Source organism: Zootoca vivipara, chromosome 14 (genome assembly GCF_963506605.1).
Source record: "Zootoca vivipara chromosome 14, rZooViv1.1, whole genome shotgun sequence".
In the NCBI taxonomy this organism is placed as follows: Eukaryota; Metazoa; Chordata; class Lepidosauria; order Squamata; family Lacertidae; genus Zootoca; species Zootoca vivipara.
The window spans coordinates 48,297,676-48,313,131 of record NC_083289.1 but is presented as its reverse complement, the minus strand read 5'-3'; the positions used below and the strand labels follow the sequence as shown (position 1 = coordinate 48,313,131).

The 15,456-nt window shown below is 51.8% G+C and overlaps 1 protein-coding gene across 2 annotated transcripts in view; it reads right to left on the bottom strand.

Annotated features, from left to right (window-relative positions):
• Positions 1–526: 526 nt before the first annotated feature.
• The window catches only part of SREBF1 (sterol regulatory element binding transcription factor 1), a 49,093-nt gene continuing 34,163 nt past the window's right edge, over positions 527–15,456 (bottom strand). For both annotated transcript variants that reach the window (XM_035130971.2, XM_060282439.1), the window contains exons 12-19: positions 13,881–14,049; positions 12,695–12,803; positions 11,056–11,159; positions 9,853–9,985; positions 8,342–8,492; positions 5,241–5,426; positions 3,861–3,972; positions 527–2,688 (exon numbers count right to left, since the gene is read on the bottom strand). In XM_035130971.2, the coding sequence (XP_034986862.2) occupies positions 2,465–2,688; positions 3,861–3,972; positions 5,241–5,426; positions 8,342–8,492; positions 9,853–9,985; positions 11,056–11,159; positions 12,695–12,803; positions 13,881–14,049 (1,188 nt within the window). In that variant the 3' untranslated portion in view covers positions 527–2,464. The remainder of the gene's footprint in view (positions 2,689–3,860; positions 3,973–5,240; positions 5,427–8,341; positions 8,493–9,852; positions 9,986–11,055; positions 11,160–12,694; positions 12,804–13,880; positions 14,050–15,456) is intronic.

The following is a 15,456-nucleotide window of genomic DNA, read 5'->3' as shown; positions in this document are numbered from 1 at the left end:
CGGCACACCAGCCAGCGTCTCTAGTGTGCCGCGGAACAGTGGTTGAGAAACACTGTTCTAAAGGTCTGGTAATTGTTCTCTTTGACCTCTGGTGGGAGGGCATTCCACAGGGTGGGTGCCACTACCGAGAAGGCCCTCTGCCTGGTTCCCTGCAACTTAGCTTCTCGTAGCGAGGGAACCACCAGAAGACCCTTGGCACTGGACCTCTTGCACTCAGTGGCCAGCCAGACGCCTTCAGGTAAGGCATCAAAGCAAGACTCCTTCCCCCCTGGCGCTCCTGAGCACCTGAGCCTTCAATAGAGCACCGCCTCTCTGAACCTGGAGACTCCATACAAACCACCGTAGTGAACCGCCATTGACAAACTTGTCTTTGGTCCACCCATGGATTTGAACGGAGGCACGTGGGTCTCAAATGGCAGGTGGTCTCTTGTCCCACTCCTCCTCTCCGTGACCTGCTGAGCCCCACTCAAACATACTCCATTCCTTCTTTCCCGCTCCTTCAATAAAGCGTCACAGACAAAAGAGGTATAAATAAGTAGGTCTTTTTATTTTATCATCTGTACAAAAAACCCTCACGCTATGAAAATAACTTTTGAATGGAAGAGGCGTGGCTGAGCGATGCAGATTGAAGAGGGGTGGGGGTGCCCTAGTATCTCTCTCACACACACAGAAACACACCTGAAATGCTCCTGCGACAGAAGCCCTGCGGAGGGCACAGTTCATATTCCCACCATGATTAGGCCGGACCTTTCTGCCTCTCCCATCACACCTGCAAGAGGGAATTTCTCCATAGCAACAGCATCCTTAACCCAGGCAGTGTGATGGAACCAACACGGAGCGGTGCTTGCTGCTAGGACCAAAAATCTATTTTGGGGGATAGAAAATGAAGCAGCCTGCCCCGCTGACCTTTCGTCGTTTCCCTTCCCATACACACGTAAAACAAAATAAAAAAACCCCCAGAGAGAATCGCCTGCTTTTTCTTAAATGGGCTGTCCACCTTTTCTAGCAGGACTCCGGTGCCTTTTAACAGCTGATCAGCAGGCAGAAATTCAACCGTCAAAGTGCACACAGCCAGCAGCTCCAATAATTGGGGGCAGTGACGTGTGTTTGCGTGTGAATTCTACTTCAGGGAAAGCCTGCCATAAAAGGGGTGGGCGGAATATACATGTGGCAAAACGTTCTTAGAAATCCTTGCACACACATGCCCTGCGGCGTGGTAAGAAGGCAGTGACTGAATCCTAGCATGGGGATGGGGTGGGGGGGCGGAACACCCAAGCCAGAAATCCACAACCCCCAGCCCACCAAAATATAGCCAAATCATTCACAGGGAGCCACTACAAAGGGTGGAGAGGAGGAGGAGAACTTTCTTCTGTAACCAAAGCACAAAGTTTCTCCTGGAGGCAATTACACCACGTGAATATCGAAGGGGACGGTTGCCTCGGGGAAACCCATGGCCCGCCTCCAGAACAACCCAGGCCCTTAGCACTCTGCCCCTTGAGAGGAGTCCTCATCTGCCCTCAGAGGTTGGAGGAGGAGCGAAGCGGGAGGCGTCTGACAGCAGAGACCGCTCTGGGGAAATGGGAGCTCGCATCTGAGCTGTTCACATCTGGCCAGAGAGATGGAGGGGCATCCTGCAGTGTCGGTGGTTTGCCACCAGGGGTCCCCGTTGCCTTGTCATGAGCTGCTGGCAGGAAGTAGGGGGAGACTATCTGGGGAGGTGGGGGGTGAGAGAGAGGAACAAAGGCCAGCCAATGGGAAACCGGGCAATTGCAAAGCCACCAGCCCCGCCCCCCCATAATAGGGGTGCTACAATGGAAGTGCAATGAACCACCACAAGCCATGTGTGCAAGGGTGTGTGTGTGTGTGTGTGTGTGTCTCAAAACGCAGAATCCGGTTGCAGGAAACGGAACAAAATGCACTTGCACCCCACCCAGAATGGCTCTAAAAAGCAGGTTATCTCCAACCTTTTCAGGCCCAGGACATACTTCCGACCCATGCATGCATTTGGGGACCCATTTCTTAACCTTTCCTTGTTTATTTGCATGGCCGAAAAACCAGTGCTGTCAATTCCAACGCTGCCTCAACAGCAATCAATCTCCCTTCTCCCCAATTTTGACAGCAGGAGAAGCACACAGCCAGGAGATGCTTCTTGGAAAACACCACTTGCTTGCCTGCGCTCCCCCACCCCCCAAGTCACATAGGTCTGCTCAGCACACACAGCCACAAGGAAAGGGGCTCCCCACACAGAACTTAGGGGGAGATGAGAGAGTAGCCCTGCAGAGTAATGATTACCTAGAGAGAGAGAGAAAGAGGGGGGAGAGTCGGGCTTCCGCAGGCCACGCCAGATCCTATGCCTCGCCTGCCGGAGTCCAGGAGAACACACTGTGCCATGTGCTTAGAGGGGTCGCCTTCCCGCTCTGCCCTCTTCCTGCTCCCCACAAGTCCTCCTCGGTGCCCCCTCTCTCTAGCTGGAGGTGACAGTGGACCCGCTTCCGAGCCGGATGATCATCTGCTGGCACTCGTAGAGTGTCCTTTTGTCGCCCAACTTCTCCAGGGAGCGGGCCGCCTCGGCCAACATGCCCATCCTCTGACTGGGACCCAGAAGGAAGGCGGGGGGCAGGTAAGAGCAGGCCAGGAGGAGGGCCTCTGCCTGCTCTCGCGCCGTCGGCTGGCTCTCGCGTTCGCTGGCTGGAAAGGAAAACACCGTCAGAAGCTCAGCGGAATGAGGCACAGAAGCAAGAGGTGGCCCTGTACGAAAGCAAAAGGCCATCCCCAGGGACGGATTGAGGTTTGATGAGGCCCTAAGCTACTGACGGTAATGGGACCCTTTATATGTCCAGCTGTCCTGTGTCAACAAAAAATTGTTGCTGTTTCTTGTGTTGAATATATGCTGTATGGTAATTTATGGTATCTAAAGCCATTTTCACGTAACAAAATATGTATTTTATCAAAGTAATTGTTGAACTGAAATACAATTAAGAAGTATATTAATAGTGAAATACAATTAAGAGGAAGTATATTTATAGTGAAATAATTATTAAGCTCTAACTGTATGTAGGTTTTATTTTATTTTTCATCTTATATTTTGGAAATGTACATCCATTCTTTTTCTTTTAATTTTTTTGGGGGGTCCCAAAAGAGTGGGGCCCTAAGCTATAGCTTGTTTAGCTTATATGTAAATCCGGCACTGGCCATCCCCCCTGATGGCAGCGTGGTGCAATGGTTAGTGTGTTGGAGAGAGACCAGGGTTTGAATCCCCCACATGGCCATGAAGCTCACCGGGGGACCTTGGGAGCCAGTCACTGCCTCTCTCAACCCAACCTACCTTACAGGGTGGTTTGGGGGATTAAATAGGAGGGGAAGAACCATGGGCAAATGGGGCATGTACTCAGCTAGCCCCCCACCTCTCTGCCTTCTTACAGGTGGTCCAGAGAGGAGGCAAGCAAGGCCCCAAGCCCCAAGGCGGAAGAGGCATTCAGGTGTGAGAAGCAAGATAGCTCACTTGGTAGAGCATGAGACTCTTAATCAGAGGGTTGTGGGTTGGAGCCCCACGTTGGGCGAAAGATTCCTGCATCACAGGGGGTTGGACTAGATGGCCCTTGGAGTCCCTTCCAACTCTATGATTCTATGAAATCACCTGCATTCGGAGGGAAGGGGTTGTAGCTCAGTTGCAGAGCACCTGCCTTGCATGCAGAAGGTCCCAGGTTCAATCCCCAAAAGCATATCCAGTTGGGGCTGGGAATCTCCCCAAAGAGCCGCTGCCAATCAGTGGAGACAGTATTGAGCTGGATATGAATTGGAGTAAGGCAGCTTATTACGGTGGTTCTTGCATGGACCAAGCACACACCCCTGTCACTCACCTCCTTTGATGCTCGAGGCAACTCTCCTGCGCAGGCTGCGGTCCAGCAGCTGGTGGGTCCGGGTGGGGCTGGCTCGGGCCATCAGCCGGGCCGTCGCCTCATGGAGGAAAACCTGTGGGGGGCAGGCCAGAGAGTCAAGAACCACCACACTCCCCCCAGCACCACCCACCGTTGCCTCCCACCAGAACCACCACAAAAACCAGCGCTGTGTCGAGAGATCTCTCCCAGTGTCTCTAAAGTTTCTGTCCTCTGCAAAAGAGGTTTCAGGTTTCCTGCCTCGTTCTCAGAGCGCTTGAGAATTTATTTAGAAAATTGTCAGAATTCTGCTGGCCAAAGGCTTTCGAGCTGACTTCCCCGTTGCAAGGCAGCCAACTCTCACATGCATGTATGCTTTTCTTTACAGGAAAGATTTCTCCAGCGCTTTGCAGCCTCCCCAGCTGCCTGCATTTCCCGATCTGGTTTAATTGATGGTTGGGCACCCAGGGAGGCTGCAGAGCACAGAGCACCAGCGAGATGAACTGCAGAATGAAAGAAGGGACGCTCACAGCAAACGCCCCTTGGCAAGGTCAAAAGGAGGGCAAGCATGACACAAACCCTGCAACTGTGAGGATTTTGGCAAAAATTTGAAACTTAGCATCCTTAACAAACTACAGCCCCCAGGATCGGGGAGGACGACCTCATCTTTTATCATGGTATACGATGCAGATGTGACCTCGGAGCCTCACAACATGCAGAGGGCTGTGGATTCTACACATCAAGCCCTTAACAGCTTGGGACCAGTTTAATTAGAAGATCTGCTCATTTGAAACAGCACTGTTAAAGGTGCCACATAATTCCATAGCTGTCAAATTCTCCCTTTTTTTAAGGGAAATTCCCTTATGCTGAATAGGCTTCCTTGCGAGAAAAGGGAAAACTTGACAGCTATGTAATACCCATTCCACATTTGTAAGAACCCGATATTTTAGTGTGGCAGCACCTCCACTTTGGAACTCCCTGCCTATTGATAGCAAGCAGGTGCCTTCGAGTGTAATCACCAATTTTTGCACAGACAAGTCTATTCGGATGCTTAGAAAGCAGATGAGAGTTCTGACCACTTTCTAGTCCGTTGCTACGTTAACTTTTTGAAAGCTTTAAATTATTGTTGATTTCATGGTATTATCTTTCTGGTAAACCCAAGGGTTTCTTTTAATTAACCAAAACAACAATTGAGCCGTATATAAATTTTACGGAACAAATAAAATAAACAGACTGGAGAAGTCTCTGAGTCGGCATGAGACAGCTTCATAGGGTTACCAAAAACCAGCGCTCTCGACAGTGACGGCCGCATTGCGGAGCCAAGGAGGAGCTTACAGGAGCAGAGGAGCCCAGCACCCAACTCACCCTGTGCATGGCAGCCTTGTCCGCTTGCGCCAGGCGCCGGAGGCTGCTGAGATCCTGCTGGAAGCCACGGAGTTCAAGGGTGGAGGCTTGGTAGGGAGCGCCATGCGGCTGCCCTGCTTGCATCTGCTGCTGCCAGAGCCGGGTGCGGGTGATGAGCAGGAGGTCACACAAGAGGAACTGCACAGCCTGCGAAAGAGAGAGAATGCAAGACAGTAAGAAGAGGCTTCCTGGATCAGGCCAATGGCCCACCTAGTCCAGCATCCTGGGAGAGCGGATTAAAGAGCTTTCCATCTGTTCGATATATGATTTCTACTCCGGTGGAGAGTTTCCCTTGAACAAAGTGCAGGATCACGGCAATGAAAATAATGAATAGAGATGGGGCAATAGCACAACGCCGTTTAACACCTGATCCCACTGTGAATGGTTCACTTTGAGAGCCGTTATCATCTGCGATTGTTGCTGTCATATTATCATGGAGGAGCCGAACGATATTCACAAATTGATCTGGGCAGCCAATTTTCAGAAGGACAGTTCACAGGGCATTGCTATTTACAGTGTCGAAAGCCTTAGTCAAGTCAATAAATGCCATATACAGGGGTTGGTTTTGCTCTCTGTGTTTTTCTTAAAGCGGTCGAGCGGTGAAAATCATGTCCACTGTCCCCCTAGAAGGCCGAAAACCATTTTGGGATTCAGGAAGGGTCACCTTGGATATTGATAAGAGACTATTTGCTAAGATCCTTGCAAGAATTTTGCCAGCCGCAGCTAATACGGGCTTTGAAGACACTTGAACTCAGGACACAAAGGAGAAACATGCTAAGAGGAAGGCACGCTTGGCAAATCCACACCGTGATCAACTCCCACCTGGAAACCAATGTCCCCACTGTGGGAGGATGTGTGGATCCAAAATTGGCCTCCACAGTCACTTACAGACTCATTGTTAAAACCATGGAAGACAATCTTACTCGGCTACGATGGATCGCCAAAGAAGAAGAGTCACCGAGAGTCAGGAAGGGCTGACAGTTAGTGGGTGGAGGGTGTTGGGCTGACGACAGGTGCGAGCCAGCAATAAATCACACTGTGCAAGTTGGAGTTGATTCTTTGTTAGCAAAAACACGACTTGCACAGAAGTGCCAGGCCTCACGAGCAGAGCACCTCATCTCCGGTAGGCCTTGCCCCCATGAAGCAGTTGCTGAGACTGAAGGTCTCTGTCTCCCCACAGCTGCCTACGCCCCCTCCTCTCCAGGGTTACCCCCAAGCAATCTGAGACTTTGCCTGCATGACCCTAATTTCTCTTCTTCCCTTTTCATGCCTCTTCTGGTTCTGGGAGACAAGTGGGGAAGGGAGCTTGTCACATGAAAGGGAGGCACCCATGACTCTTCAGCAGCCTGACTCCTCTCTACCTCTTGACCTCTCCTCCTTCAGCTTCTACCTCTCATTCTGGACTTCTCCCTGCCACAGACTCACTAAGTCCCGTTACCTCTTGATACCTCCTCTTCCCAGTCTTCTCCATCTGACTACTCATTGAAGTCCCACCACCAATCCCCGGGCTCTGAGCCTTCTTCCCTTGTGGGTTCCCCAGCTGGTTCCTCCCACTGCTCCTCTGCGTCCAACCAGTCCGTGACAGCCGAAGGACTTCCCCGATCAATCTCCTGCCTCTTCTCGCAAGCCCTGGGCTGCTGCCACGACCCTCCGCCGGGAGAAGCGGCCTCAGGGCTGCACTGGAGGGGCATTGCACACTTTGGCTGCACATGCAATGCAACTACAATGCACCCCCGACACCACCACAACGCCCGCCCCCCCTGCCTCTGCACAGCCTCCCGGTTTCCGCAGCCGCCAGAGGTGGGGAAAGGTTGTCCTCAGAAACAACGAGACCAGGATGTTTGGAGAGAAAGAGAGAGGTGGGGAACTTCAGGACCAGGGGCCATATGTGGCCCTTTGAAGCTTGCTCTCCAGCCCTTGGACCCTCCACAGAACACATGCCCTTGCTGAGACCCTCAGAAACCCTCATTGACCTTGATTGACCTGGCTGGCACAAGTCCCTGAGCTGTGCTAACAGCTCCTTGCTTGCTGGGATGGAAAGAGATGAGCAAATAGAATTTTGTGTGTGGCTGGAATGCAGTCTATGGGTACAAAGGTACTGTACTTTTCGGGGGAGATTGCCCAGAATTGTTGTTGAGCTTTTTTGGGGGGGCAGGAAGATTGCCAATGGTTTTTGAGCTTTTTTTAGGGAGGATTGCCCAGAGTTTATTTTCAGAGGGGGCTGAGCAGAGGAAGAGGAGTGGTGGAGACCGCCTCCCCCCCTGACCCTCCCAGAGAGGAGGAAGAGGAAGATAGTATAGATTCACAGCAGGGGTTTGAGGGAGGTCGCAGCTCAGAGGCAGATGAGGGGAAAAGCTGGGAAATCATGGGAGAGCCAGAGCAACACCCGGCTGACACATTGTCATTAGAAACCATTCCAGACCCTCCGTCTCTCAGAACCCGGCGAGCCTTGAAAGTAGGAGAGCAAAGAGCTCAAAGGCAGAGGGGCACGTAGCAGCACCCATAGAGGAGGTGATGAGAATGAAGAATGAGGAAGTGGGAGAGACAGGGGTGGAGATTCACTTGGGACGACGCCATTGTCCAAGAGGCTGGGTTATAGAGCCTCTCTCTGTAAAGATTGAAATAAAAAAGGACTGTAATAAACTTTTCCCTGTCCTTTCACTTTCCTGGGCAACTAGCCGGAAGCCGATGACACAACTCCATTCAGAGCACTTTATCTCCAGGGCCAATCAGTAGCTCCAGGCCAGGCATCCCCAAACTTGGCCCTCCAGATGTTTTGGGACTACAACTCCCATCATCTTAGCTAACAGGACCAGTGGTCAGGGATGATGGAAATTGTAGTCGCAAAACATCTGGAGGGCTGAGTCAAACTAAACTCCACCCCCTCCAATCCCAGCCTCTGGATCTGGGCAGTTACACACACACCCCGCCGCCCCTGTACAGTAACAGGCTCCGCCTCCAGGGGCAGGTAATTACACATTGGCCCCGCCCCCTTACGCACCACCCCGTCCTCCCGCTTGGCCCCACCCAGACCTCCAGGCTCCGCCCCCACCGCAACTCACTCTGTCAATGGCACTGGGGGGCGTGTTCCCCGCCAAGCTCTCTCGCAAGTAGTCGCCGGCTCTGTCGCACTGGCCCAGGCTGCAATCGAGCTTGCCCATCAGCACCCGCGCAGCCTTGAAGGTATGCAGTGCCGCGCGAGGAAGAGGATTCCTGCAGTGAGGAAAGGAGAAGCAGGGCTGAATTGCCAACCCATCATTTCAGGGGAGGGGGGAAACCGCCCTCCACCCATATCAGCAGAGTTCTGTGTGGGCTTAAGAGCTCTGGGAAAGCTGCAAGGTCTGCCTTTGGCCACAGAATCCAGTTTACTTTTTTTTTTTAAAAAAAAAGAAAAAGCTCAGGGTTTCTTTGCTTAAATTCAGGTTCCTAGCCCCTAGGACTGTGGAGCAATGCATTCTGAAAATGACTGAAATGAGAGAAGTTAGCTGAGCAAGCTCCAAGACGGAGCTTAAGAACGTCAGAGCAGCAACCGGTACTTAAAGGTAGACTTCCCCTGAACTTGGAGGTTCTCTATAGCCAATGGAGGCAGTGCACAGCCACTGTGACAAGAAACCATTAATAGCTCCACCCTTTAGTGCTGCAGGTGGCTCCTTCTTCCTTCCCCAGCAGAATAAATGGTGCAGCGTAAGAGAAACTTGGAGAAGCATGTGTGGAGTCGCGGAGGGTTACAAAAGCCAGCTTTGCACAATTTTGATTCTTCTTCGTTTGTTTTAGGAGATGACACTCAGCCCCCTGCTGATGTCGCTGCCATCACACTCCTTAAACTGCAGGATTTTCCTGTCTTTTGCCAGTCTGGCACAGTGGTTAGGGTGTCAGCCTGGGGCCTGGGAGGCCAGGGTTCAAATCCCCACTTGGCCACAAATTAAGAAGGATATTGACAAGCTGGAATGTGTGCAGAGGAGAGCAACCAACATGACCAAGGGTCTGGAAACCAAGCCTTACGTCTGAGGTAATTGGGTATGTTCGGCCTAGAAAAGAGGAGACTTGGAGGAAATATGATCTTAAAATATCTAAAGGGCTGTCACATGGAAGAGGAAGCAAGCTTGTGTTCTCCTTCTCCGGAGGGTAGGACCAGAACCAATGGCTTCAAGTTACAAAGAAGGAGATTCCAACTAAATATCAGGAAGAACTTTCTGACAGCAAGAGCTGTTTGACAGGGGAACGGTCTGCCTCAGAAGGTGGTGGACTTTCCTTCCTTGGAGGTTTTTAAGCAGAGGTTGGATGGCCATCTGTCATGGATGCTTTAGTTGAGATTCCTGCATTGCAGGGGGCTGGACTGGATGACCCTCAGGGGTCCCTTCCTACTCTCTGTGTGATTGTATGATGTTGACCAGGTTTCCCTCTCCCTCCCTCCCTCCCTCCCTCCCTCCCTCCCTCCCTCCCTCCCTCCCTCACAGGGGTTGCTGCTAGGACAAAATGGGGACAAGGAAACCTCTGAGCCACCCTAAGCTCCGTGGAGAAAAAGGTAGGATATAAACAGCAACACGTTAATATATTTCCCCACCCCACTTACTCAGAGGCCTGGAGGGCCCTTGGCATCGATTCCACCAGCGGGTACAGGCGCTCCATAGCCTCGTCATCCCCTTGCAGACCATGGATCGCCATGGCAACCACAGATGCCCACCAGTGAGCAATGGGGTCGGTGCCTTGAGGGGGGAAGAGGGAAATGGTGTCAGGCAGATCCTGCCTCTTATGGCAAGGTGGGGGTGCGGGGTCTGAGGGCCAGATCCTTAGCTCCCCCCCCCCAACCCCTTGGACGGGAGGGGCAGAGATACCCAGCTACCAATCACCTGACATCTCCAATTCTCCTTTGCTGCGTGGCTTGAACTCCCAACAAAGATTCAGTGCGATGTAACATTGAGGCCACATCCACACCAAGCATTTAAAACGCTACGATTCCACTTTAAAAAGAATCCTGGGAGCTGTAGTTTGTTAAGTGTGCTGAGAGTCACTAGGAGGTCCCTATTCCCCTCCCAGAGCTACGGTTCCCAGCTCCCTGGGAAGAAGTTTTGATTGATTAAGCCAGCCTGAGAATTGTAGCTCTCAGATGGGAAAGAGGGCTCCTCCTAGCACTCTTAGCAAACTACAACTCCCAGGATTCTTTGCAGGGGTGCAGTATCACAGTACCATGGTCAGTGTGTTTTATTTCTGCCCTGGTCAAATATTTCACTTCTGGTGAATTGGGAGGGGGGGAAATTAAAATGGGGTACTTCTACAAGCTTTGCTTACTGAATACCTAACTAGAATATGCACACTAAATTTGATCCGTCTCTGGAGCAGCTGGCCCTCAGCCCTCTCCCCAAGACACGCCCATTGCTGGCCCCATTCGCACCCCACAATTTTTTGCCTGGCTGGGGCCTTGAACCTGCCTCTTATTGTCCAGACGTATAGAGAGGGGAGTTAAGTACGGTAAGTGTGTGTGTGGAAACAAGCCTGCTGCACAAAATAAAAATAAAAATGCATTCATTGCTCTGCCCACTTTAGCCCCTGGCGGAAGAGTGGCCCTTGCTCTGGGAGAGGCTGCCCACCTGTGCCCCAGGAAATCAGAAAATGTTCTGATGCAAATCACCCGCTGCAGAATACCTGGATTTGCACAGAAAGACCATATCCCTGGCAACAGCAAAAGCCTCTATTTAACTCCATAAACCTCTGGTTTCCTTCTCTTCCCTTCCAGGCCCATCCTGCCTAGGGAAACTCTTGGCTTGTTGATCCCCACCTGTTGCAGCATCCAGACTGGTGCTGAGAGACGGCGTTGGGCTGGGAACGGCATCTGCACAGCTGTTGAGGAAATGCAGGTACTCCAGGGCGTCGGAAAATTCCCTGCAGCGAAACGGAGGAAACCAGGGCGAGTGTTGGTACGAAGGCTGGTGCCAGAGCTCCGATTTCCAGCAATTTAACCTGGTTTGGGCTTCTAGCTGGGGAAGGGGCAGCCAAAAGGAAGTCCCCCCCTCCCCAATGCCCCAATCCTGGGCTCCCAAGGGCCCAAAGCGAGACACAAAACAATTGATGCGAATGAATGACTTTAAAAAACCAACAACATTAAATTGAAAGCTTGCCCAACCACCAGACCCTCTTCAAGGCCCCATCTCAATCCAGTTTGGACCTTACACCAGACCAGTTTCTCCCATTTCCTCCAGAAACCCATTCACACAAGTCCTGATTGCATGAATGGTGTGTCCAGTAGAATTTGGCCCTAAATATTCCTTTAGAGTCTGGGGCCTGTGTAATTTAGGAGGCGGGTGGGATTTTCCCCTGCACATTTTGTCTGCAAGAAGCTTTTGCATCACAATGCAGCACTGTTCCAGGAGCAGAAGAAAATTAAGTTCCCCTTGACATTTTTTGCAAATGCCAATTTGTCTTGAAATTAGCTGAAAGCACCCCAAACACACCACCCAGTTCTGGGGTTTCCCCATCGACAACAAACCCTTCCAACCCTTGAGTTGCAAAATTGAACTCACCAGATATTCTCCATCCATGTCTCTTCCACCCACACATCTGCAAGCACCCACAGCCCCCTTTTCCAAGTGGGGGGGGGAAATAACCCAAGGTCACCTTGGGAAACCAGCTGCAAATGGCAGAAAGCAGGCAGGATCCCACTTGACCTCTGCTTAGTGCAGGCATGTCAAACCTGCGGCCCTCCAGATGTTTTGGACTACAATTCCCATCTTCCCCAACCACTGGTCCTGCTAGCTAGGGATCATGGGAGTTGTAGGCCAAAACATCTGGAGGGCCGTAGGTTTGACATGCCTGGCTTAGTGGAAGATAAGGCTCTCTACAAGCCACAAGAACTATGTTCTCCCTCCCCTGTTGGAGGCAGTATGCTGGGAATCGCAGCTGGGAAGAGTACTGTCGCAGACCTTGCCTATCGTTTCTCGGTGGGGATTATAAAACCTGTCAGCATGCCCTACGACCCAGTGGGAAATTATGGGCGCAGCTGCCCTTAGGAAAGGGCTGTGGCTCAGGGCAGAAAAGGTTCTCGCTTCAATGTCTGGCATCTCCGAGACTGGGCTGGGAAAAGACTGAAACCCTTCAAAGCTGCTGCCAGTCGGTGCGGGCAAATACTGGGTGGTCTGGTGGTCCGATTCAGAATAAGGCAGCTCCCTGCGTTCCAAGGGGATAGGAAGAGATAATCTGGGAGCAAGTGAGGTGGGTGGGAATCCCCTCTCCAGGACAGTTTGAAGGGAGATTGGGCCAAATCTGCAACAAGGATAATCAGTACAAACACACAGAGACACCATTTAAATGTTCTCACTCGGCATCTATAAATTTGGGGGATACCAGAACTGGTTGGAGCCAAGGCGGGAGAGCACAACATGTATAGGGGCTTCAAGGCCCGAAATCCGGTCCTCTCTTACCCCTCGTCGTGGCTGGCAGGCGCCTCGCTCTCCAGCCTAGAGACACAGGAAAGGGCTTTCTCCAGCAAATGCTCGCGGAAAAGCTGGGTCACTTGAGCCAGGGGGTCCGCTGCGAAGGGGAGAGAGGGGGAAAGAACATCCTTTTCTGATGGGGTCGACAGCCTTCACCTGCCTCAGCTGCAACAAAACATGTCTCTTCCCTGTATCAATCTCTACAGCCGCAGCAGGCGCTGTGACTCTCCTACAGCTTGACTTCATTCACAAGGGTGAACTCCTCCATCGTCTCCCAAGGCAGAGGGATGCCAGCCAAACACCTGACAGCACACTACAAAATACCCTCTTGGGGTAACGAATGGGGGAAATGAATAGATTGAAGGACAACCCTTTCCCATGAAGCCCTTGGCCAACATGGCACCCTCTGGAAGTTGTTGGACTACAACTCCCATCAGGGTCAGGCAGCACAGCCAATGGTTAGGGCTGACAGGAGTTGGGGAGTCCATCTGGAAGGAACTGGAGACAGGTTGTGAAGCACGCGGATTACTATCGATCAGAACTACAATTCTGGCTAAACAATCAATCCGTCTTCCTTATAGGGAACTCTAGGAGTTGTAGCTCTGCAAGAGGAATAGGGGCCTCCTAACAACTCTCAGCACCCTTAAGAAACTACAGCTCCCAGGATTCTTTGGGGGAAGCTTGGCTGATTAAATGGCACTGCTTCAAATTTATACTGCAGATGGGTCATTGGGCATAGCTGAGATTTCTGCATTGCTGGGGGTTCGACTAGATGGCAAAAATCATAGAATCATAGAATCGTAGAGTTGGAAGAGACCACAAGGGCCATCCAATCCAACCCCCTGCCGAGCAGGAAACACTATCAAAGCATTCTTGACATATGCCTGTCAAGCCTCTACTTAAAGACCTCCAAAGAAGGAGACTCCACCACACTCCTTGGCAGCAAAATAGAAGCCCTTGGAGTCTTTTCCAACTCTATGACTCCATGATTCCTGTCTTTCATGGGCTGCTGCCCATTTGATCCTCACAACAACCTTGTTGTGAGGAAGGTTAGGCTGAGAGAAAGTCACCTGTGAGCTTCTCAGCAAAGCAGGGATTTGAACCCAGGTTCCCCCGCTGCTCCCCAAGTCCAGGGCCCCACCCTCTCGCATCACACCAGCCGACTTCTCAATACCTGGATTACTGGTGGAGCTGTAGATGCTCTCCCGGGGGCAGCTCTTCACGGCCCAGTCTCCGTCCACGAAGAAACGGTGACCCACAGGATGGCACAGCCACTGGAGCGCAGGCGGGACAGTCCCACTGTGGGACAGCAGCACCTGCCGGGCGCTGCTGAGGAAGAAGCGCTGCGCCACGAAAGGGAAAGGAAAGCCAATCAGGGAAGCCCTGGGGGTGACAATGTCAGGATGTTCTACTCGCAAGTAGAACCTTGGCAGAGACACATGCCCGACTGGCATGTTCCTTCCCTCCTGGTCGATCGTTTGGGAGCGACTGGTGCCAGAAGACACTAGCACACTTTAGGGATCCGCAGAGGTTTGCGCAGTTGCTAAGAGGGCTCAGACAAAAGTAAATACTGGGAAATGGAACCCAGAAACTGACAGCTCCTTCTCCAAGGATGGGGGCCAATGTAGGAAGATACCAGGGGTAGGGGCCAACACTCCCCAGGGTCAACAGAGGGCTCAGACAGAAGTGCATGCTGGGAAATAAAACCCAGAACCTAACAGTTCCTTCTCCAAGGGTGGGGGCCAAGGTATGGAGATACATGGGGGAGGGGCCAACACTCCCCAGGGACAACAGAGGAAAGGGTATCCTACTGAAACACAGGGATGAGCCGGGGCGGAGGGAGGAGGGGCAGGATACGCCATGGATTGGGACAGGGTGGGGTGGGAATCACAGGAAAGAACCACAGCAACGCGTGGCCGGGTCAGCTAGTTTACATATAAACACACACGGAGCACTGTAACATGGCTCCCTCTCTCCAGGGCAGGCACTAAGGCAAGCCCAGGTGGCGCAGGGCGCCAGGGGGTGCTGCTTGCTGCGCCCGCCCACCGCGGTCAGAAAGGGGGCGGGGGGCAGAGCGATCATCGCACCATGGCGCCCGGGCGCCCGATATGCTTAAGGCGGCCCTGCCTCTCTCTAGCGTCAGACAGCAAAAAAAAAAGAACAACAGTCCCACTTAGGAACATGGTAAGACACAACATCCTGTCACTTCCCACTCTGTGGAAGTCATGTGATAAGACGACAAACCCATGACTGACTGCACACGGGGAATGAATCTCCCAACAGACCCTGTACACAGGGGTGCCCAAAGTTTTTTCAAAGAGGGCCAGATTTGATGAAGTGAACATGCGTGGGGGCCGACCGAAGTTGTTGAGCTTTTCTTAGGATTGAAGTTATTGAACTTTTTTTTTTTTACAATTTTACCCCAAAGTTGTTGAGCTTATTTTAGGATTGAAGTTGCTGGGCTTTTTTAAAGGATTTAACCACAGGACATATACTGCCACGGGGGCCGGATTAAATCGACCGACGGGCTGGATTAGGCCCCCGAAGCGAACTTTGGACATGCCTGCCGTAGGACAACACCAGCATTCTTTGCTTACCACTTGCAAGGTGGCCAATGGCTACTTGCAAGCCTTATTTTTTTAAAAAATTAAAATATTCCCCCATAAAATTTATATGCCACCTGACCGTTAAAAAAAAAAAACACCCTCAAAGTGGTTTGCGAAAAGAACCAAACAATAACGTATTTTGAA